General features: G+C 39.1%; 1 protein-coding gene and 2 non-coding genes across 4 annotated transcripts in view; all 3 read right to left on the minus strand.

Moving 5' to 3' along the window:
* Positions 1-1,129: 1,129 nt before the first annotated feature.
* The window catches only part of LOC5565144 (condensin complex subunit 1), a 28,340-nt gene continuing 4,557 nt past the window's right edge, over positions 1,130-24,912 (minus strand). Inside the window, exons 3-5 of one of the 2 annotated variants that reach the window (XM_021838324.1) lie at positions 13,011-15,590; positions 2,405-2,792; positions 1,130-1,825 (exon numbers count right to left, since the gene is read on the minus strand). In XM_021838324.1, the coding sequence (XP_021694016.1) occupies positions 1,770-1,825; positions 2,405-2,792; positions 13,011-15,590 (3,024 nt within the window). In that variant the 3' untranslated portion in view covers positions 1,130-1,769. The remainder of the gene's footprint in view (positions 1,826-2,404; positions 2,793-13,010; positions 15,591-24,912) is intronic. The other variant, XM_001649459.2, reaches the window with a different exon arrangement.
* On the minus strand, positions 9,349-9,430 carry Trnal-aag. The gene has a single exon. It is a non-coding gene; the product is annotated as a tRNA-Leu (tRNA).
* Positions 10,086-10,167, minus strand: Trnal-aag. Its single transcript has one exon. It is a non-coding gene; the product is annotated as a tRNA-Leu (tRNA).

Below are 24,912 nucleotides of genomic sequence, written 5' to 3' on the forward strand. Positions count from 1 at the left end.
ACGCACAGTTTCACCAAACACCCATCCTTGTGTTGCATTATAAAACGAATGATCACACGTTGGCTTCGAAACTTAACCACCATTGCTGATTAGTACAAAGGATGCTACAGATCGTGTAAACGAACTGAACCATCAACAACCAGCACTGGTTTATAAGTAACTAATGAGCCCTGGCGGTCCCTCCGTTCGAAGAGGACCTGATAATATGCCTAAACATATTAACAGATCCTCCGCCTGAATGCAGCCGTTTCATGATAAATCATGAACCGTTGGAGGTGTGCCAAAGTATTGGGAAGGTGATATGTTTCACAGACGAGTATTATTATGGTGCACCTTCTACTTTGGCACCGTCAAACCCTGTGATCGTGGCCAGGGAATTTATTTGAACTTTATTTGTTATTTCTACCAAATTAAGTAGTGATGGAAAACAATTCCACCCAATTAAGTGGTTTTCTGCCATGCATATAAATAATAACAAAACATATTTATAATTTCGTCAATTATTGATTGTTTATGTGCTACATTTTAATTAACAACTTATAAAAGGTATATTTTGAACATGTTTAATCCCTCTTTACGCTTTTATTGAGGAATTTTCAGTTAATATTAAATGTGAGGTGACATCCTATTAAATCAAGGGTTTCTTCCTAAAACGTTACGTATTTTATGGTTGATCCCTTGTGTACATCAAATATGTACTTAAAATTAAAAATCTATGATTTATCAATCCTATTATTGTAATGGTTGTCTTGCTGATGTTTATTGACGCATGAAATTGGATGTGTCCCACTTGCCCCGTTTAGCGAGGTAACTGCGGCTAATGGCTCATTCTAAAACCTTCTTCCAAGGTTTTCACAATTTCGAAACTATTCGATCAGTTTCATGCACACACACTCAAATATGTTGCCAAAATGTGATTGTGTTGTTGGATTTGGAAAATATTGACATTTGAAAATTTTATTAAACAATTTGTTTGAACTATCGTTTTTTTCGTTCCCACTTGCCCCGCGGTACCTTACAAATCGATGATAGCAAACCTAGTATAATAACGGAGAATTGTTTAACCAAAAAGTGAATAACTATGGAATCGATGTTTAATGGATTTCGGATGTATCATCTACACTGCACGTTTGTCAGAGAAAATTTTGTATATTGGTCCGATGTAACAGAATGTCACGAAAAGTTGGGCTTACAAACTAACCAGGCACAACATGTATGCATCGAAAACTGTAAACTTCACTATCGATTCTGATTGGTATAACTTAATTCATATTCGATAACTTAATAAATGCATACTTTCTTAGTCGGTATCGGTTTTGAGCTTAGGTCACTAAGTTGATAAGTATATTCGTAAACACACTGGAACGAGCGAATACGGACGAAACCAAATGAACTAACGTCTCCCTCTCCCCTTTTTCGGAGGCTGCGGTGCGACCTCTTCCTCGTCATCGTCTAAAAGTATAAATTTAAAATTAAGTGAACTTTGTACGGTTTTATTCGAGAGCGGATAAAACTTTGTGCAGCATAGTATTGCATCGATAAGCTTAAGCTATGTGGACATCTCTGCCCGGAGTCTAGTCTAATGATTGTAACTAGAACTAAAAGCTAAACTAAAAAATAAAAATCCCCAAAACTAAAATGCCGGTTTTCCAACGAACAAACAACATAAAAGTGCCATCACATCATTCTGAAGATTGGGGTGCTCAGTTACAGGATGAAGAAAGCATGGGGCTTGTGGTGGATGTGTGCACGGAGGAAATGGTGCGATCCTAATTGAGCGCTTGAATGCGTTTTGTTTTACGTCTAGGCATGGTGGACTCGGTGTCTGGAATGACAGCGGGGAAGAGAGAAATCGAAACAGTATTATTAATAGCTCACTCACTAGACTTGTGAATCGAACAATCCAATGATCGGGAAACAGTGATGCGCGGTGAACCTTTTTCATGTTTAGGATGATGAATTGTTAAAACCAATGCGTTAATTAATGACTGTCATGTGATCGTTTATTAGCCTTCAAAGCTTACGTTGTCTGGATTCCGGGATGAGTTTGAAAACACACATTCAAATTACAGTTATGCCACGTTTCGTTTCAAATTCGAAAAACCACTAAACTTCAACAAGTGAGATTAAATAAAAATTTACCACCTTCGAATCTGTAAGGTATATATCATGAGACATGAATCCTTTCTTCTACTATGTACTATTTACAGTCAAAAGATGATTCATAGAACCAATATCTGAGAATCCATGCACCCTCTAATAATCTCAGATTTTTAAAACTAATCAAGCAAAAGCATGCAACCGTATCCCCAAAATACCAACTACAGAATGGTCCAGATGAAGGCCCCAAAAGCATATGAAAGCAACAATGCTGCGTCTAGAAGCGCTCAAATCAGAAAATTACCTGAACTATCGCTCTCTATGATCTTGGTGATCTTTTTGTTCTTGTTCTGCCGTGCTCGTGCCGCTGCCCGCGCACTGGCCGCCGGTGGCATGTTCTCTTCCTCGCTGTCGGAATCGCTCTCTGACGAGGACGGTTTCTGGCGACCACCCCGGCGAGCTCCGGCCCTGGATCCACCAGCGGGAGCTTTTCCTTTGACCGCCGATTTGGGGACGGTCTTGCTGCCGGCTTTGCCACGGTTACCACCCCGACTGCTACCGGCCACCTGGGTGCCGGCCTTGGGTGATCCGGACTCTTCGCTGGCGTTGTCGGCGCCACCCATTCCGATTGCACCGTCCTCCCGGATGGCTAGGCATTCCTCCAGTCGGCTTTCGAATTCCACGATGGCAGCCTGGAACGAAATGATAGCAAGATTTGAGGTAAGACAAAATTGAGTTATTTCAATCGCATAATTCTTAAAATGTCATCGATCCCTAGTTTTAGACATGAACATTGGAACTGTATAGCGAGCAACGGAATCAAGATCAATCGTGTCCGGTTCGAGTTGTGCGAGTTCGAAAAGGTAGTCTTGTTTAGTTGAGGATAGATTATTAACTGGTGAGCTCGTTTCATGCTTATGACAACATTTATTTTATCGTGGCGACCGTTACGTAATTTTCAAATAAACTATGGATAGCTCGTGAAGTGTCGGTATGAAAACAATATTTTTCAGCTGGCTTATATACGCTGCGGGGCAAAAAGGGCTCTCCCTTAATTATTTTGTTTTAGCTATCAATGGGTCATTGATATGCATTTTGTATGAAGCTATTCTCTTTTTAAGTGTTTTTAAGGAGAAAATTCTCGAATTCCATCTATATTTGGAGTTATAAAAACTAACCTATTTTGTTTGACTAGAAATGAGAGCAATCGATGAGAAACGTTTAACGAGCTTAATTTTATGAATATATACTAACCCATAAATGTAATAAAGCTAATGCTACTAGTCCAAGTATTAAATATTAGGCGTATTTCAATTGATATTTTCGGGAGTTTTTTAACGCCCCCTCTCCCCAAAGTATTTTTTTGTATGAAAATTAAAAAAATACCTTATGCAATTGATTACCCCTAAGGAGTGCACCCAAACTTGAGTGTTTCCTTGATTTAAAATATTTTTCTGATTTTCCCGCCAAAATTTGTGCTCATTAAGGAAGATAAGATTACGGTTAAGGAATATACCCAAGTAACCACGAAGCTATATATGAATACTTTATGCTTGCTCTATAGTGTGCTATCAGATTTTGTTTTAAAGTGACATAACCTTTAAGAGCTTTATAAAGCATAATTAAAGTGGGAAAGGGCCCCACAACAACCAAATTAATGCAATACTTGGTAAAGCAGTTTTAATGCACAAGCCCTACTAAAGCATTTATGTTTGTATATTTAGGATTCATGGTGTATATTAGCTTAAAATAATGTATGTTTAGGGCTTGCGTTAAAAATAAACAAAACAATGGATCCATTGACTACCTTTCAATGGTTTTCTTTACCAGCTTAATGATTTTTTTGTTGGAATCAGGATTCGAACCCACAACTAGGATGATGGTGTGCTGGATGCCTGGCGCGTTGGTGTCCTGTGCTAAAGCTGCTGATGTAATAAGGTAGGATAAAAGTTCCTTATAAACGAAGCCACTGCCACATTACCAGGTCCGTCACACTCGGGCTCAGATTGGGTACCACTTCTAGTACTGCATTTGGTCCCTCGGTAGTGCAAAAGGTACCCAAGTTTGACAGATCGCAGTACACTTTTCACGGCATTCTAGATTACCTTATGAGCCATAAAACTTTGGGCAACTGCAAGGGACATGGAGGTCTTTAATTTGTATTTGACATTACTATTCGCCCAGTTCTTACGAATAGAAAGAATTCTCTTCGGCGATTGAATTGCTTTCCTCACCAAATGAAACATCAATAGAAATAATTTGATCACCATTCTTTCTCGTAGAGGAAATAACAGAATTTAACCCACAAAACAAAGCTCTAGCGCATTAAACAGATTTCAGGGGAGAGAAATTGATCGACATTTCCTCTCGCTCCTTATAAATAAAAGAGTCTCATAGATGAAATACAACAATTTTGAATGAATACATCCTTAGATCATGAAATGGGGGTTAGAGATGAAAGAAAGTCATTTCATTATTCTTCCATATCTCACAAAACGTATTGAGCGAGTGCGAACGTGCTCGATCGTCTTACTGATTTATTACAGATTCGAGTGCGTTCAATGAGGTTATGTAATCTTGTATGACAGGATAACTGTATATTCACTCTAAATGCTTAGCATAATGCTATATTAAAATAATGCTACAAAGCATTTACAATGTTAATCAAATGCATCATTGCTTGACAGTTATTGAATAAATGCTTGATAACATTATTAATGCAAGATAAGTCGACCAAATTAATGCAATGGTATCAGGGTTGTTAACGTTAATCAACGATCAACGCCGTTTCGTTGATTCGTTGACGTTGATTTCAACGATTTAACGGAACTACCGTTGATTTTCAAGAGCCGTTGATCAACGATAACGTTAACGTATAGCGTTGATTTAACGTCAACGACAAAGCGTTATTTCTCGCGTTACATTTTTCGTCTTGTGACAAGGCGACCTGTTGTATTTCCGGCAGCTTAGTCTCAGGTGGTTTTCTAAAACCTATTAGGCATAAAATTTGTGTCGAAATTTTATTATAAAAACGGTATATAGATAAATGAAAACTCTCATGACGAAGAAAACAAAACGGCCGACAATACGTAAGTTCCCCTACCTAGCTTTACAAAATCAAAATTTGGCTTTCATTATTTAGTTTTTGAAGTTGAGTATAAATTTAAATAAAGAAACACTTTACGCAACAGCATAAGATCATTATTTATTGTTATATATGTTTGTAGGGGAAAAGCTGTACCAATTTTCGGATTTCTATACAAAGTAGGTCAAAATCGTATGGCGACCCATTAATACGATTTTGACCTGGTTTGGGTGGTGCTTTTCCCCTATTTTAAAAATTACATTTGACATTATTCTCAGTGTCTAACAAATGCCGTCGTTTGCATCTGGCGTTAAGTTTAAGGTTAAGAGTATATAATTCACCGAAACCTAATGCAATGAAGAAATTCAGTATAGCTTAAACTTTTCTGAAGATCTTCAAGCGATTTTCCGGTTCCTATACTCATTGTAATCCCCTTTAGAATGGCAGCTATGCTGGCGATAGACGATGCTCTGCAGGAATTACATAATCACAGCGTCAAAAAAAAAAAAAATACTTGGACGGACAAGCTGCGTCGTGGAACATTGTGGTCCTAGATCAACTGAATGGAAAGCTGTAGGGAATGTTCATCGATTATCAGGGCACCTCATTGCTTGCGTTCAGGCCGATTCTTCTCTTTTCCGGATCTCGGTGACAGTACGATAAAACTTGTACTTGACTTGACTTGTTGCGCAGTTGTTTGTAAGTTCAGGTCTTCTTTGTTGAGTGAATCTTCCCACTCGGTAAGTTGGTCAACCAGGAGCGCAGCTAAATTTTGCGGTCCAATATGCTTGTGATCCTTGGATTCGATGGTTCACTTTAATTGCTTGGAACCGTTCAATTGCTGGGCGAAGTCGAAGGAAGACACGTTCCTTTTGAGATCGTGATTATTATGTTTGAACAGGCAGACTGCTGGATACAGAATGATAATAATGGGGTAGGTATTCATAATGAAATATGTCTTCAAACTTTCCTTAGATACGATGTCTGCATGGTAACGATTTATTTATCGGCGCAACAAAAAATGTTCATAGCAGCCACATAAACCACACAATTAACGCTTGATTAGCGATAATCCGTTGACGTTGATTTAACGCAACTCGTTGACGTTGACGCTAACATTTATGAAAATCAACGCAACGACGTTAACGTTGATTTTCCACAATCGTAACGTTAACGGCGTTAATCGTTGATTAACGTTAACAACCCTGAATGGTATAATGCTTGTGGTTACTTGGGGTGAACTCGCCTTGGGCGAAAATACACTTAAATGAAGATAAATAATAATAATATAACCCACTAGAAACCAGGGTTGTTAACGTTAATCAACGATTAACGCCGTTAACGTTACGATTGTGGAAAATCAACGTTAACGTCGTTGCGTTGATTTTCATAAATGTTAGCGTCAACGTCAACGAGTTGCGTTAAATCAACGTCAACGGATTATCGCTAATCAAGCGTTAATTGTGTGGTTTATGTGGCTGCTATGAACATTTTTTGTTGCGCCGATAAATAAATCGTTACCATGCAGACATCGTATCTAAGGAAAGTTTGAAGACATATTTCATTATGAATACCTACCCCATTATTATCATTCTGTATCCAGCAGTCTGCCTGTTCAAACATAATAATCACGATCTCAAAAGGAACGTGTCTTCCTTCGACTTCGCCCAGCAATTGAACGGTTCCAAGCAATTAAAGTGAACCATCGAATCCAAGGATCACAAGCATATTGGACCGCAAAATTTAGCTGCGCTCCTGGTTGACCAACTTACCGAGTGGGAAGATTCACTCAACAAAGAAGACCTGAACTTACAAACAACTGCGCAACAAGTCAAGTCAAGTACAAGTTTTATCGTACTGTCACCGAGATCCGGAAAAGAGAAGAATCGGCCTGAACGCAAGCAATGAGGTGCCCTGATAATCGATGAACATTCCCTACAGCTTTCCATTCAGTTGACCTAGGACCACAATGTTCCACGACGCAGCTTGTCCGTCCAAGTATTTTTTTTTTTTTTTTTTGACGCTGTGATTATGTAATTCCTGCAGAGCATCGTCTATCGCCAGCATAGCTGCCATTCTAAAGGGGATTACAATGAGTATAGGAACCGGAAAATCGCTTGAAGATCTTCAGAAAAGTTTAAGCTATACTGAATTTCTTCATTGCATTAGGTTTCGGTGAATTATATACTCTTAACCTTAAACTTAACGCCAGATGCAAACGACGGCATTTGTTAGACACTGAGAATAATGTCAAATGTAATTTTTAAAATAGGGGAAAAGCACCACCCAAACCAGGTCAAAATCGTATTAATGGGTCGCCATACGATTTTGACCTACTTTGTATAGAAATCCGAAAATTGGTACAGCTTTTCCCCTACAAACATATATAACATTAAATAATGATCTTATGCTGTTGCGTAAAGTGTTTCTTTATTTAAATTTATACTCAACTTCAAAAACTAAATAATGAAAGCCAAATTTTGATTTTGTAAAGCTAGGTAGGGGAACTTACGTATTGTCGGCCGTTTTGTTTTCTTCGTCATGAGAGTTTTCATTTATCTATATACCGTTTTTATACTAAAATTATCGACACAAATTTTATGCCTAATAGGTTTTAGAAAACCACCTGAGACTAAGCTGCCGGAAATACAACAGGTCGCCTTGTCACAAGACGAAAAATGTAACGCGAGAAATAACGCTTTGTCGTTGACGTTTAATCAACGCTATACGTTAACGTTATCGTTGATCAACGGCTCTTGAAAATCAACGGTAGTTCCGTTAAATCGTTGAAATCAACGTCAACGAATCAACGAAACGGCGTTGATCGTTGATTAACGTTAACAACCCTGCTAGAAACTTTATTGGCAATCCTCTTATAACATGTTCAGTTATCTTTCGAAGAAATTGATCAATTATCGCCTTTATTCCCGTTGAGATTCCTGCAAAGATCTCATAACAAAATTGTCATGAATCTAAATGGAAATCTATCAAGCATCTTACCAAGAATCTTGTCAGGAATCTCTATGTAGCCCTTCTAGAGACGTTTCAAGGATCTTATTGATGTTCCATAAAATCTTCTTTGATTTTTTGTTTTTCAATAATTGGTCGCCAAAAATCTAAACAATATTTCACAAGAAATAGGTAAAAAATGTTAGAATAATGTACACAACAACAACCCAGGAAATCAACGATTATTTTAAAGGATTTTGGTACAGAAAATACTAGAAATCGTTAACTGGTACTTTGCATAATGACTAGTTGGACTGATTTGGTAGAGAAATAGACCAAATCAGTCTAACTAGTCATTATGCAAAGTACCAGTTGACGGGCAGCCTTTTGAAAGCCCCCTGTCAAAATATTCTTGCATTATTTGGAATTGAAGCAAACTGGTATTCTTATGTTCAAAACACATAATTTCCCGGTGTCTTCTCCAAATTCACGGGTATTTCCCGTATTTTTCCCGGCCATTTGTAATTCCCGGGTTTTTCCCGGATTTCCCGGATGGATGGACACCCTGTACAGTCCTCTAAACATTAGTGGTTCTACAGGTATGAATCACTTGTACAACACCAAAATTTGTACATTTATTTGGTTCCCCAATGAAATCATGTTGGATTAATTCTAATATAAGTTTTTTTTTTCATATAGCAGATTACCCGCCCTAATCAGTAAGGGATAATTGCAGAAAACCAATCGTAACACTCAGTGCAAGTCACGATTGAAATCATCATGGCAAAAAACATTCAATTGTTGCAAATGTGAACTATGGAAAGTGAATATGACGTCTGCTTGCCTATGATTGGTAGGATATAATTTTTAGTCCTGAAAAGCATACATACACTACCCACCATAAGTATGGAATCGCGTATTGCAACACTCATACTGAATATCGCAGCACCTTGCAAAGTTTAGCATCACCTAAAATGAATATTATCTCGTGATTCTGAAGTGCTAGATCAATGTATTTTTGAGGTCATCTTAAAAAATACGTTTTTAACTCCCTGCGATTTTTTATTTTTGTTGAAAAAAATATTTTATCACAGGATTTTGGGTGATGCTAAACTTATAAAAGTGCTGCAATACTCAGTATTGCAACGATTCCATACTTATGGTGGGTAATGTACCTCATTGAGGAAGCGCAAAAAAACAACAACAAAAAATCTTGGCAGCGGTGGGATTCGAACCCACGCCTCCGAGGAGACTGGTGCCTTAAACCAGCGCCTTAGACCGCTCGGCCACGCTACCTTGGGTAGGGGGCGGAGCCACCAATCCATTCACGCTACCCTCGAAGTCAGGGTTGTAGTTCCATCAGGAGAATTTCTCGTCTTTTATGGCATTGATATTTATGGCGGAACAGTGAGCAATCAATTTTAAGAACGTGCACAAGAACAGCACATCGATTTCCGTGGCATATACAGGTGTATATGGATGGCATCGTTTAGAATTATTCAAGTACTACTTCGACTACATTCCTAGTTGATACAGTGAAACCGTCATGAGTCGATATCTGAAGGAACCATCGACACATGGAAATATCGAATCGTAGAACAGAAATGCTATGGAAAGCTGTTTGAGGCGACCATCAGAAATTTAATTTCTGGTATGGTTCCATGAGTCGATATCGAAACTTCTCTTGCAAAAAAACCTCTGTCGAAGTGAATTAAAAGGATCCGGCTTCCTGTCGGTCTGAGTTTATAGAGCACTAAGAAAAGGTATCAAAGTTGTAACGCAAAATGGGAGAAATATGAGAAAAAGTATCGAAAGTTTGAGATTTTGATATTTAACGTATCAGGTACATACGTATTGAAAAATATGGTATCATTTATAAAGTTCGGGCATGTTGATTGATTACTCATTCATCACCTCAATCGCATTGATGTTTGCTCATCTAAAAAAATCTTGGCAGCGGTGGGATTCGAACCCACGCCTCCGAGGAGACTGGTGCCTTAAACCAGCGCCTTAGACCGCTCGGCCACGCTACCCTATATACTCGTGAGCGTTTCATTACAGTAGATGTTCTGCGCATCAGTATCATGAATGCTCTCACAACCGTCAACCATGTGTGATAACGTTAGTAACGTTTGGTCACACATCACGATAGGAAACTTCTACTTAAGTTTGAGTATGATTCGATTAACCTAATTTTATCAAACATTATATGTTATTAAATAAAAAAAAGTACGTTGATAGTTAGATAAACAAACTACTGATTTTGCAGAAATTATATTTGTTGACAATATCTTAATTCCTGAAGATAATACAGTGGGATTCCGTTTTTGGCAACAAAGTTGAAATTTTCAGTTGCCAAAAACGGAACCGTGCCAAAATCGGAACCCATATTTTAAATTTTGTTTTTCAAATATTGGTTTTGAAAGCATCATTACAATGTTAATACATATTTTTTATGGAATCATAAGGCGTTGAGACTTCGAAAAGGTTCACTTCCATGCATTTTCCCGGAGGGTTATACTATGCTATGAATCTATAGCTCCGTAATATTAAATCTGGCAAACGATTTTCTGGTCGCGTTTTTACCCCTCAACGTCTTCAATTTGTTATTAGAAGCTTTATGCATAATTTTTGTGTAAGAGGGCCTTGTAAAACCAATAATCGCATAAGTGACTTTTATTGAAGAACTGGACATTTTCTTAAAACTATGAGAGAAAACGAAAAAATAAAATGTTTTCTTTTAAAGACGTTTTTGCGAATCAAAAGCGCTGGGTATTGCAAAACGGCATGACTATTTTTTTTAATTAAGGTGAAGATGAATCGAAGCCAAACTTCAAATTTTCAAGAGCACGGATCTGAAGCTGAAAACTTAATCGATTGATCACTAGCTGGTGGTAAGCATTCGGTTAGGTTTTCAGCTCAAACGGATGTTTGCTTCTCCAGATCCGTGCTCTTGAAAATTTGAAGTTTGGCTTCGATTCATCTTCACTTTAATTTTTACTTGAAATAATTTTTAATTCAGCTAGATATATGTTTTACACCTGCCTTATGAAATCAACTGAAATTTACAGGATCCTGTTATGAAACCTCAAGAACCTCATAGGAATCTTCAGGTTCTCATAAGAAATTTACATGACGCCCTAGAGTTTATTAGGAATCACCAGATTTTGGACATAATCTTCCATAACCAGTTATACACTCTAAAGATCCCTCAAGAAGCTCTCAGTGTCCACTTGGAATCTGCAGATATCCTCATGAATTCGAAAAAAAATTCTGAAAAGTCCCACAAGAACGAAGAATCCCTTAAGCATTCTCCAGGGTACAGTTAGGAAACTCATAGACTCAGCTCGTAAGGAACATTTTGATGATGTTGATTAACAATCTTGTATAGAATCCTGGAAAGTCTCTTAACAAATCTAACGCCTTATAGAGTCTATAGAAAAGTGAGAACGTAGTTTTAAATAGTTGACGCAGAAAGATCAATATACACATTCCAATACCACAGACAAAAAGTAAAAACACTCTCAGTCGTATTTATCGCACGCTTCAATGGTATTTTTGAAAATAAATTGTAGTTTGGACTGTATTTGAATTTGTCATGTTATATAACGAAATTAAAAAAAAAGTTATGATACACGACATTTTGCTGTACATATTTGTATCTATTTTTGCGGTGTGTTTTTACACACGCAATGTATGTAAATCCATAATAATAAAGACAGCGAGACAAAATTTATGATTGTAACTCTGTGTGAGTCATAGATTTTTCGTTGCTCTTATGTCGGTGCTGGTGCTTTGTTCGAACAAGCTGTTCCAAATCTGAAAAACAGTGTTTTTTTTATTGTATCACCTACTGGCAGACTCAAGTAGGCTGGTCACTTAATATGAATGCCTATGAAAAGAGGTTGGTCTTAAGTTGAGATACTGGTGGAGATTATAGGTGTCATGAAACGTTGCCTATGTATGACCAATGACCATTCTGAAGTAAATAAGCGCGTACGCGAGTCCTTAGTAGTTGGTGAGATTTGGGGAAACATCGACGAAAATGGAGATCTGGAATATAATCGGTGTTGAGTTGACATGCTTTTCAAGTGACTAAAGCAACAGACACGATAATATTTACAAAAATTTACAAATTTTAATGGTATTGAAAAATGTTGCCAAAAACGGATCCATTTTGTTGCCAAAATCGGGGGGTGCCAAAATCGGAGCATGCCAAAAACGAAACATGCCAAAAACGGAATCCCACTGTATAACAAACAATTATAAAATAGTGATCAATTTGGCCCCGGCTTACGGTACATATATAAGACAATCCTGAATTTCACTAACTTTTGAATTATCCTATAAGATGAGTGAAGGCCGTTAAGCAAATCAAATATACAATTTGATCATACAAATTTTGATATTTATTTTATCTTTAAGAGGAAAACAATCATATTTGTTTTGCAAATTATTAAAACTAGTTATTTGTTCAAAATCGAAGCAATGATCAAGAAAATGTATCATTGCATTACATTTGCTATCTGCAATGCAGTACTAGATTTTCATGAAATTTTCTTTTAAATTTGAACGTATAAACTGATTGAATCATGGATTATTGAGGCTAAAGATAACGTAATGCTGCACAATCAGCCAAACCAACTTCTCACATTGATGACGGATCCTGTCCACTTAACTGGATATTACTCGAAAAGTGAGTAAGTGGAAATTCACTCATCGAATTTGAATCACCGTTATTCAACGACTGAAAAGACAATTCTTTGCGTGTGGGGTAACCAAACTGATGCTTTCCTCATTACCAACACGCTAACACATTTCCACCCATCGGATACGTTACTCCCATTCAAACGCAATAACAAGCGTAACCACTTACCTTCAGCTCCGGTTTGGCCAGCTTGCTGGTGTTGCTGATGATGGTCTTGAACGAGGCATGGATCTCGTCGTACTGCACCTTGTCCTTGAAGCAGCCAATGTTCTCCGACAGCTTCTTGATGGTCTTCTCGTTGTACGAAAGAAGCGACAGGCAGAAGGCAATGTCCCGCCACTGGCGCTGTTCGCTGGTCACCCGGAACCGGAGGCACAGTTTTTCCACCAACGATTCGATCTGCTTGTCCTTGTTGATGAGACCGATGATGTGCTGCATGATGATTTGGTACTTGGACTCTTCCAGCTCGAGGGCGGGGTCACTGAGGCGGGAGATTATGTCCGGTAGGACGTTGTACAGAATGTTGGACTTGTTGGCAATCTCCTTGAAGAACTGCTCGGTAATGGTGCGGATGTCCTTGACCGGGTCGACGATGCACATGGCCAGGTCGGAGATTTGCCCCTTGACGCGGATCATCTCGTGCAGGATGAGATTCGAGAGCATCTTGACGGCGGTCAGACGTAGTTCGATATTCTTCTCGTGCAGAGTGGCATACATGTGGCTGGTCCAGGGTTCGATCACGTTAGGAAAGCGGAAGGTCAGATCCGACAGACCGATCACGATGTTGCACTTGATTTGGTTGTTCTTCGTGTGCTGCAGGATGTTCATCAGGAAGGGCATGTTGTTTTCGCAGAAGGTGGACGAAACGGACATCAGGCGGATCAGGGTTAGGGTGGAGGCTTTCTGGAGGAAGTCGTCTTTGTGCCGGTTCGGGTGTTTGCAGATTTCGATAATCGTGGGGATGAAGCGGGCCAGCATGGATTCCTTGTTGTAGAGCATCTCCGTTTCGCAGATGTAGGTGATTTCTTCGGCAACGGTGTCCTCGGCGGTGGCACCACTCAGCAGTTCCTCCTCCTCGGCTTGTTCTTGTTCCTTGCTGTTGGCGCCGGAAAGTCTCTTCAGGGCGTTACTGGCCGACTCGTTCATACTCATGGTTTTGCGCTTGGGGGTGTTCTTGCTGACGGCGGCGTTCTTCTTCTTGCGGTTCTTGATCTCTTCTTTAAGGTCCTGGCGGTATTTGAGATTGCTGTAGACGTCGATGTCCAGGTGGATCATCTGCCTCATGGCGACGTAACCGATGATGAGGATGAACCGGGCGATTAGGAACGTGGGTAGCGTGATGGAGTTCTTACGGAAGGTACCCTGAGAGGCCTGTGAGGCGCGAACGTTTTCCTCCTGGGTGGCGCCGGGGATTTGCGATTGGGAGTCCTGCGAGAGGCGCAAGCTCTCGTCCTGGTCGGCAAACTTGAAAGCAAGATTGTGCAGCTTCTCGTAGATCGTCACCAGAATGTTCTGGCTGACCACGTCCGGGGTGTTGATCATCTTGTAGATGAAATCGAATGTCTTGTTCCCGATGGTGTCGAAATTGGAGACCTTGCTGTTGAAGAACAGCTTGACGAAGACGTCGCTCACCTTCTCCACGATGGGGGAACTGGCCTCGTACCGTTTGTAGTACTTGATGCCGTCTTTCGGCTTGGGGATGGAGTTCATCAGAAGCATCAGGGTGGCCGTGAAGATTCGAGGATCTTTCCTTCCTCGCTGCTCGAATCCGATAGTTTCCAGCAGCGCTTGATTGGCCGAGACAACTGAAGGCTTCCCGGCAGATACCATGATGAGCAGTTGGAGTGCTTGACGGGATTCCGAATCTGTTACGTTCTCCAGTTTCTTTGTGTAAATTTCGAACATAACTTGGATCATTTGGGCGTCCAGGTCACCGCTTTCGACCCACTCTTTGACCAGGACTTCCATCGCCGTGTAATGTCCCATCGACAGGTTGATCATGAACTGGCACAGATTGCGAACGACTTTCACGTTCTTGGCCCTCCCTTCCAGATCCACCTCCAGCAACACTCTCTTGTAAGCGGTCGCCACGCTGTTTCGCTTGTCCGCATCGGATGACCAAACCAGATACAGCATCTGCTGCATTCCGCACTCGGTTCCCTTGATTCCGAAAAGGTACGCCGAGGTGAAGAAGTCAATGGCCTCGAACACATCCGACTGCGACTTGGACATCAACATGTCCTGTAGCTTTGGCACCGCGTCCGAAACGATCTCCGAGAAACGAATCGAGTCCTTCAGGAAGTTCACCTCGTTTTCGATTTTCTGGAACTCGTCGTTCAGATTCGTCCCGTGACGGTTGTTAATAAAATAGCTTTTCAGAACAGTCAGGAAGTAAACGCACTGCTGCTCCACGTTCAACGTCTTCCGGGTCTCGGTGTTCCCAATTGCATAGTCCACCTTACACGCCAGCTCGAGCAGTTCCTTGTACCGCTGACCCTCAATAATGGTCCCGATGTCCTTAACCAGCGATTCCACGTCCGCATCGGTTCCCGTTATCTGCGTGCCTTCTTCCGAGGAGTTCTGTCGCGAGAGCTCTTCGGAGAATATCGGGAACATCTGCACGGTGAGATCCTCCCAGTCCTCCTCGGTTTTCTTCAGGGCCGTGTCCTGCTCGACCATCTTGTTGCGGATCTCCTGGAGCTTCTTGTCCGCTTCCTCGTACTGGGTGCGTAACTCGGCTAGCGAGAGCTGTGAGAAAATAGATTGTGATTAGTGATGGAATTGAATTAGACGGGGAGGCTACTCAAACTTAAAAAGAGACCAAACAGGAACCAATACAACATAGAGAAACGTATCAGGAACCATGAGATAAGAGTATGATTCCTCATAGAATCTGACGAAATACGTCTCTATAAATCTTGCTTTGAATTTGTAATGATTTTATCTGGGAGTTCTATCAGAAATGAATTTGTGTAGTTGCCCCAAGTTTCCTCCAGATATAACTTCGTACATTTCTTCAGTAGTTCATTCAGTGATTTATTTCTAGATTTCTTAAGGAATAATTTAGTTTTAGATTCCTTCAACAATTCAACCTGGAATATTACAAAGCATAACCGCAGAAATTATCTAAAAAGTTCCCATTAGTAATTCTTCCAAAGATTTTCCCTTGTGTTTTTCAAGAAAGTCCTAAGTCATCCAGGAATTTATCCAGTGATTCATCCATCGATTTCCCTAGCCTTCTTTCAAGATTCTCGTTAAGGACATCTCTAACGGATTTCTTAGAATTTCCTACAAAACTTTTCGTCCAGATGTGCTTTATTTATTTATTTCCCACAACTTAGATCGATTATTTCTTCCCGGAAAAAGTGGCTAAATTTTATGAAGTTAGTTTCACAATGATGGTTGTATTCTTATAATAAATTTGTTGTTTATCAATAGTTTTATCATTGAAATATTTGGATGACTGTTGGATTGATCTGACGACTATGGAATCATATTCTAGTAAATATTGCATAGTATTTAGCTGATTCGATTTTTCTCAAGTTCGTCGAAAATCAATGGAGCTAACATGGGAAAGAGAGGCATAAGATTTCAGCCAGGAATTCCTTTAGTAATTACTTTTGAGATTCCTCCTAAGATTCCTTCAGGAATTCGCCCAAAAAATCTTTGAGAGATTTTCAAAGCCTTCATGAATTGTTTTTGGGTATTATTATTGGATAATTATTGGATAAGAGTGCTTGGAGAAGTCCTAAGAAAGCTGATTCGTTTCGACACGTCATCGGAGTGAGCCTTTTGTGTGTTGAGCATGCTGATGCGACTGCACATTCGAAGATGGATTACCAACTGGTGAGCTCGTTTCATTCTTATGATGAACATTTTTATTGTGGCAATTTTACGGTTATGTATTTATCAAACAAACTTTGTATGGTCCGTCAATACAAGTATCGACATAAACCCTACTTTATTTTTTACATAATATTAAAACATATATACTATATATTGTGTAGCAATGATCGGAGGAAATACTGTAATATTACTGTAGTTCCCAAGCTTCACTTGAAAAATTACTCGAGAAATGTTTGGAGGAACTGCAAGAGTAACCCTCAAATGAAATGCTAGAGAAACTTATAGAAAAAATCTTGAGGTAATTAATGCGGAACCCCTGGTCAAATTGATTTAGGAATTCCTAGAAGAGTTCTTAATAGATTTCCTCAAATATTTTTTGGAGGAATTTTAAGAGCTTACTAAATTACTGAAAGTAATTGTGGCCATGACTTTTTCTAATAATAACTTCAAGAATTACTCTGGAAATGCATGAATCCTAAGATTGTTTAAGGAAACATGACTTGGAGTCCTCAAAATTTGTTTCCATGTATCATTTTAGGGACTCCAGGAAATGTTACAAAAATTATTAGAGAATTTAAAAAAACTGTAAATTCTGGAACATCCTACTGCAAAGATCTTGGAAAAGAAATTCTGAGCAGTTAGGTATGTTTTGGAAAATTTCCATAACATAATTATTGAAATGAATAAATTTGCGAACTCGTTGCCGGTCCGATCACGTCACAACGTTGTGATACAAATCGTAGTTGTAGAAAATACTGATTTTACTGAGCATGCAAAATAAGACTTAAACTATTGTATGAAACATAATCCAATTGAAATTGCTGGATTCCGATGGTCCGATTGGCCTTTACTGTAAACCAAGATTTGAATACCCTTAATATGAGTGCAAGGTAAATGATGCACTAGTGTGCACGGTAACTGGGCACATAGAACGGTACAAGGTGATCTAAACATGAAATTTGCAAACACAATTTTTTGTTATGCATCACTAATTTCGGTAATAAATCTTCGAGCTGTTTAGTAGAATACCTATAAGTAGATGAAAAAACCGAATTTAAGAAAACTTGAAGAAAACCATTTAATTCCACTAGAGTTAGTATCCTTTGTCAGATACGCGTATTTCGACCTCAACTGTAAGGCCGTCTTCAGTGTCGTGTACTAGACTCGACTTGAAGAAAACCATCGTATGCACACATTATATATTAACACTAGGTATAAACGTTTTTCCCCACCCATTATTTATTTATTTTTTTACTTAAAATGTATGAGCTTTTAGGTACATGCCATCCCTCTTTTGTTGAAACTTTAAATGCTGAAAGGTACATCATTTTTTTCCAAACAATTTAAAGCAAACTAGAATAGCTAGGTAGCTTGACGGTAATTATGTTAATTCTTCATATTTTATTTTATTTTACGGCTATAGCGGTCATGCGACTCAAAGCTAAAGGGAGTCTATAGAAGCAAATGATGGAAACGAATAGGTGCATAGGCGTCGCAAGGGAGCGACAAGATTGAAAATTTTTAATTAGGTGGTGAAAATTGAGCAAGCCATTTTAAAGTCAGTAAGCGTCGAAGCGTCCTGTATTTTGCCTAGCTTCTCTACTGGAAAAGGGTTGGCTCAAAGCTTTGAGCTTTGCTACCAACACAGGCAAAATACAGGAGGCTTCAATGTGCTCTTATACTGACGGCAATAAACCGAACGGTTCTATCGATCGATGACTGATATTGGGAATTAACACGCAGTCAGAGATGGTTTGTCTCTATCATGTGTGCTCTTCCCGCCAGTCACCACATGATCCTGTTAGAACTGCATTTCTTATTAGCCAAATTTTTCATACATAGGAGAAGGTATCGACCGTGATTGTGAATCTTTGGAGTAACAACTGGAGATACAGGTAGAAAAAATAGTAGTCAACATCCTGGAATACTCTCTGGGAAAATTTTCAGCAAAATTCCAGTGCAAATTACTGAATGCAGTAGCGCTGAAGTGTTTAATGAGCAAATTCTGGAGAAATTCCTCTAAGCATTTCTTAAAAAATCGCTGCAGTCATTTCTGGGAGAATTAGTCGAGGAATCCTTAAGTCCCTGACAATTGTACAAAAAAAAAAACTCTAGAAAAATTACCAGAATTTCTAAAGAATGAATCCTGAAGAAAATAATTTCATAGGAGTTCCTGAGAATTCTCTGGACCCTCTAGAATTTTGCACTAGGTTTCATTGAAAGCTAAATTGTAATTGTAATTGTAATTGCTCAATCCACACCCTGGCAGACAATTATCCGCCCATCTAGACACGGGCTGGGTGAGGACCTACCAAGCCTCCCCCGTTAACATGTCCTATACCGTTTAGCACACCGGGATCTTCCACAAGCAGGCGCCGGAATTAAAGCGGTCCCACAAGCTTCAGATACATTAAATAGATATAGTCCCTCTGGCACTAAACCGCATAGCGGCCTCCATATCATCACTAGCACTGCCTATCCCGCACGCCAAACAAAATGCCGGAAGTAGCGTGCCGTGTAGAACATCCGATGTTCTACACAGCACACCACCTCCGACACCATGCTCAACGTACAGCAAAGACATCGCTAATAAAAAGCGGAATGCGTCATTCGATTCAGTGCTAGACGGACTATAAATGTAACGAAGAGGAAATGAAAAGATAGTAGAGATGGTTTGGTTGTTGGATTGCTGAAACGAGAAGAAATAAAGTCATTACGTTAAAACGTGGTTTTTATAGTTGAATAAATGTATCGATAGTTTCTCATCTGTTTCTTTTCCGTGTCGTAGTTGCGTTGATTCTATCCACCTCGAGTTTCGTCGTCTCCGCTCGAGCAATGAGGACCGCGATGAAATGAAAATATAAAAATATGAGCATTAGTGTTTATCTATTATTTAATGTGGTTCTCATTTGCTTTTAAATACCTAAGTAACATGTGAACTCTGCCTCTATCAGAAAATTCTAATGAATTATATTTTATTCTCCTGCACTTTCCCTAACACAAAGTATTCCTATTTAGTAAGACATTTACAAGTGCAAAAGCGCAAATAAAAGTGTGGGACCTCATCGAATCATGTTGATGCCCTCAGAGCACTCAGTCTTCGATTTGCGAAAAATGAGTCCGCTGAAAACACCGACCCGACTCGACGCAATCGCGCACCTCTACCAACGCCTCCGCACATGTAAAAACTTCTGCGATAAACCTGTGGTGTGAAAGAAATGCGCAATATTATTTTAATTTCAATCCTAACTGCATGACCCGTAGGCTCTATGCGTATGATTGTTCATTATTTTAGCTAAATATACCATTTATTCCTGTACATCAGAAGAAAAGAAAAACGACTAAGAATATCTTGCAGCGTAAAGTTTAAGTGATCAATTATTAATCCTTTCTTTGAATCTAATTTCATTATACATTGGGTTATGCTATGCTTCGCGTGTGATACGAACAATTAGATTTAACAATATAATGCATTAGCATCCAAACAAATACCCTAGAAAATTTTCTTATTGTCCGACAAACATTTCAAAACAATTACGAACTGCACAAATTCAACGGCAACTTTACTTACAAGCTTTCATTCGATCACCCTTAAAATACACAGTCATCAGTAGACCCTGCACTATAATATCCTCCTAATATAACGCAGAGCTAAAAATCCTCTCTTGCGTTACCCAATCTGAACAAGAAAACATTTTCAAATACTTCCCATAATTTGTGCACGGCAAAACAGATTCCACTTTCTACGTAATGTAACCTAGCATGAACAGCTGCCCAACTCTCCAAGATCCAAGGTGCTGCTGCCTTACGTTCAAAACTTCTTTCCTCAAAGTCTGTCTATCAATTCCGAACTCTATTGCATACTACCATACCAATCAGACCCTATTCCTGATAAGACACAGAGTCATAACCCCAATGTGATGGATTTACCCAGTAAATCCACAACCTTGTCCTAACCCCTCTTACGTTTCGCTATCCTCGAAAGTCACCCATATTGATGCTTGGCAAAAAATATCAGTATTCAATCTACAAATCCCAAATTACACCACATTACGTTGGTCCGTTTGGCGTCGCCGGTGGATACCTGTTCTGACATTCGTTTATTTCAAACCCCATTTCAACCATGTCCCCCCACTTTATCAATACGAATGTTGACGAATCACGATAATCTGAAGATCGTGACCAGAACGGAGGTAGGATAAATCACTAGGGACCAACTACCACCACTAGGTTTCATTGAAAGCTAAACAAGGAAAAAAAATAGTTGGCTTCAAATACCATTTCGGTTAAAATAGACACTTTAGAGACCGACCTTAAGAACTAAAAACTTCTTAGAGACTTGCATTAAAACAGCGACCAAGTCTCTATAAAGAGACCTGCTACTAGCATTGTATCTATTAATATTAGGGCTGGTAGAGACTTAGCTTTCTAACGTTCAATAATCGGTCATTGTGATCACCGTTATCATCGATAACTTCATAAGCAGGGTTTCTGTTTAAAACTAAAAATTATTCAATAAAAATGTGTTCACTGTGTTTCGATTGGGGGATGGGATACAGTGAACACATTTTCATGGCAAGATTCTTGATTTTGAACGAAAAAAAAAGTGGTTTTTAAAATCCTCAAATCAATGATGGATGCCCTCTTAACCCTTCATTTCCCATGGTAGCCCTAGAGCTACATTGATGAGCTTAGCTTAGCTTAGACTGACTACACATATCAATGGTTGCTATTCCGTGATTGACCGAAGTCAGTGAAAATGCACAAAGAATCAACTAGAAGTTAGGCTGGGATTGACCATAATCTTCTTCAGTGTGCATAATTCAGTGCCTCTATTTATACAGGGTCAATAACGGCGCCGGCCACGTGCTTGTAGTCAGGTGGGATTGAAGGAAGGAATGTTAGTGTGTAACCTTTGCTATTTGGAGACCGTGTTAGCCTCTGCATCTCCACAAAGGTTACTGGGAGGGATGTTTGTTAATGGGGAGGATAGTTGGGTCACAGGATTCACTTTGATAAGCGATTAGACCATGAGAAATAATTATTTGTGAGATATAAACATGTTTATATGTAAATATAATATTTTCATTTGATATGAACAATTTCTATGTACCGTGCGAGCTCCATATTATAGACAGTTCCATATTCTGAACAGTTTAGGATAAACTTATTAATTTCAATCGTTTAATCGAAATTTTGGCACGAAAAATTAAATAACTTACATCAGCTATATATTTTCTCTTCGGGTATCCAGGACACATATATATTTCGGCAACATTTCACGCGAATTGACGCAAAATAAAGTGCGGACTTTGACAAACGTGAAAAAAAACATGGCCGCTTAGCCTGTGCACTAAGGCGCCGGTCAATACATTTGTTTTATTTTGTGTTGAAAATATATTCAAATTCAAATCGTAGCTGCTGGAAACCCACCGGTAAGAATATATCTTTGAATTATTTACAAATTTATGAAACTACTGCGTTAAATCTCTAATAAATCAAGTGTTCAACGATCGGCACTAATTTTTGTTAAATGTTCCATTTAATGAACAGGTATGCCGCGGCAAAAAAAAATCACCGTGCACGACCCGTGGAAGCTGGAGAGGGCCATTACTATGGTCAAGAAGGGGTTTACGATAAGAAGCACTGCAGCCCTATACGGAATTGCTGTCAGTACTCTCCACTCCAAGGTGAAAAATCCGACAATAAATAAACGCCCTGGAAAGCTAACTATATTATCGGAAGAAGATGAGGATCGCATAGTGGATTATATTGTGCGGTCAGCTAAAACTGGCTTTCCCATTGACACAAACCGCTTAAGAATATCGGTAGGTCAGTACATGGTTCTTTCCGGAAGATCGGGTGTCTTCCCAAATAACACCCCGGGAAGAAAATGGACTCAGTTGTTTTTGCAACGACATCCGGATATTTCGAGACGGATCCCGAGCGCTTTGTCCAAACAACGGACTTCGGTTACCGAGGTGCAGATTCGGAAATGGTTTAACGAAGTGTCAACATACATATGCGCACAAAACCTACAGAATATTCTTCGAAATCCGGCTTCCGTTTTCAATTTGGACGAAACAGGCATACATCTAGTGCCAACTAAGGAGTCAGTTCTTGCCAAGCGTGGAGAAAAATATGTCCACACATCGAACGCCAATTCCGAAAAGGAAAACTACACAGTATTATTTTGTGCCAATGCAGCTGGTACATTGGCTCCCCCATTGGTTTTGTATCCGTACAAAATGCGACTGCCTGCTGACATTGTGAAAAATATGCCGGATGGTTGGGCAGCAGGTAAGAGCGATAGTGGTTTGGATGACACAGGAGACATTTTATTATTATGTTTCATCCATGGCTTGTAAAATGTGGAATGACGTTTCCGGTTATCGTTTTCGTTGATGGACATAAGTCCCATGTATGTTATCAAACGAACGAGTTTTGCCGAGAAAACAAAATTATTCTTATTTGTCTGTATCCCAACTCAACTCATGTTCTGCAGCCTTTAGACGTGTCCTTTTTTAGAGGATTAAAGGTTCAGTGGAACAAAATGTTGATCGATTGGAGAATTGAACGAGCTGGAGATCCTTTGCCACGGTCACAATTTGCTTCTTTACTTCAACAAGCTGTAAATGAAATTGATAACTTATCAAGTACTCTTCAAAACGGATTCAGAAAGTGTGGTCTCGTGCCATTTGATCCGGATGTAGTGAACTATGGAATGCTTCTCCAAAAAGATGAAAGCGGAACTCAAGACGAAGCTCCTGCAGTATCCACTTCGTATTCCAAAGATCAAATTGAGCATGCTGGAATTGCCCTGAGTGTTGTGGAATCATATCTCACAAAAAATCAACGCAAGACATTCGAAGAAAATGAAAAACGCATCTCTTGGGCAGGACCCACCATTGATGTAAACTTATTCCAAATGTGGAAACACATTAAAAAAGTTGCAAATGAAAAACCAACGCAATCGGATATCGTTGAGGCGGATTCATTTTATGGTTTTGACGAAACAGAAATTATGGGTAAAATAACACAAATTTAAATCAAAACATTTATTTTTCATTTATGTTTCTTTTGTCATCAGGTGATTATCAAAACCATTTGTCTGGATTTTCACGATTCGTTCAGGAACAGGTTAAAGAATATGTCCCAGAACAAATGCCAGACATTTCGAACAAGCGTTTGACGAATGAAAAAGATCTACCGAACACAACTACTGATGAGATCTGTTCTAACGACAAGCTACCATCAAGGGTTACTGCAAGCAGTCATCCAATTTCTACTTCTGCTGATGCACAGAACGATTGCTTCAATAAAGTATTTCGCGTTCCATCGAAGACACAAGCCACGAGTCGGCGTATAAGGCGAACCATCCGTAGTCGTCCTCCAGTAGTTGCTAGTAGCGAAGATTACAAGAAGTACTACCAGAAGCTTGAGGCAGATAAAGCCGAAAAAGAAAAACAAAAAGCAGCAAAGAGAGCGATCAGGTCTGCTAAAAAGGCCCGAGGATGTGCTGATAAAATGCCTCGTTAAAATGTTGTTATAAACCATTAATAAATATGAATGTTTTTATTTGAAACAAGAAGATTTATTGCTGTCTATCATTAGGAACAATTTTGTCTGTTATTAGGAACACTTGCTTGTTGACTGTTCAGAATAAGGAACATCGACACAGCTAGCAAAAATATGTCTTCTGTCTGATCCCTTATGTTTATGCTACCGATATTAAGCCTAAAGTTAACATATATATTTACCAAATGCGAAGGTAGTAAATACCGACGACCAAGTAGAAAATATCTACTTTTCCTTATGCAATTAACTTCAAATTTTCTTAAGCGTTTAGAATATGGTACCTGCACGGTAGAGGAAAATTATGCCGACACTTGAGGTGACGAACCATTCAATGTTTGATGAACAAATACCTAAATGTAACATTCCTAACACTCTTATTCTTATGCCGACACTTACAGTGGCGAACCATCTAAAGTTTGTTGAATAAAGTGAACCTTTCGCAAGTCTACATTTGTAGTGTCGAACCATTCAGTTTTTTTTAATTACAAAAATAAAGGTAAAAAGAAACAGGTGTTTTGGAAAAAAATAAACATTAACATGATTCAAAGTTTATGTCGACGCTCACAGTGACGAACCATTCATAGTTTGTTGAAAAATCATATTTACATCCCACCGTTGTAACGAATAAATGTTATACATATTTTAT

The sequence above is a fragment of the Aedes aegypti genome, chromosome 1 (assembly GCF_002204515.2).
Source record: "Aedes aegypti strain LVP_AGWG chromosome 1, AaegL5.0 Primary Assembly, whole genome shotgun sequence".
Lineage (NCBI taxonomy): Eukaryota > Metazoa > Arthropoda > Insecta > Diptera > Culicidae > Aedes > Aedes aegypti.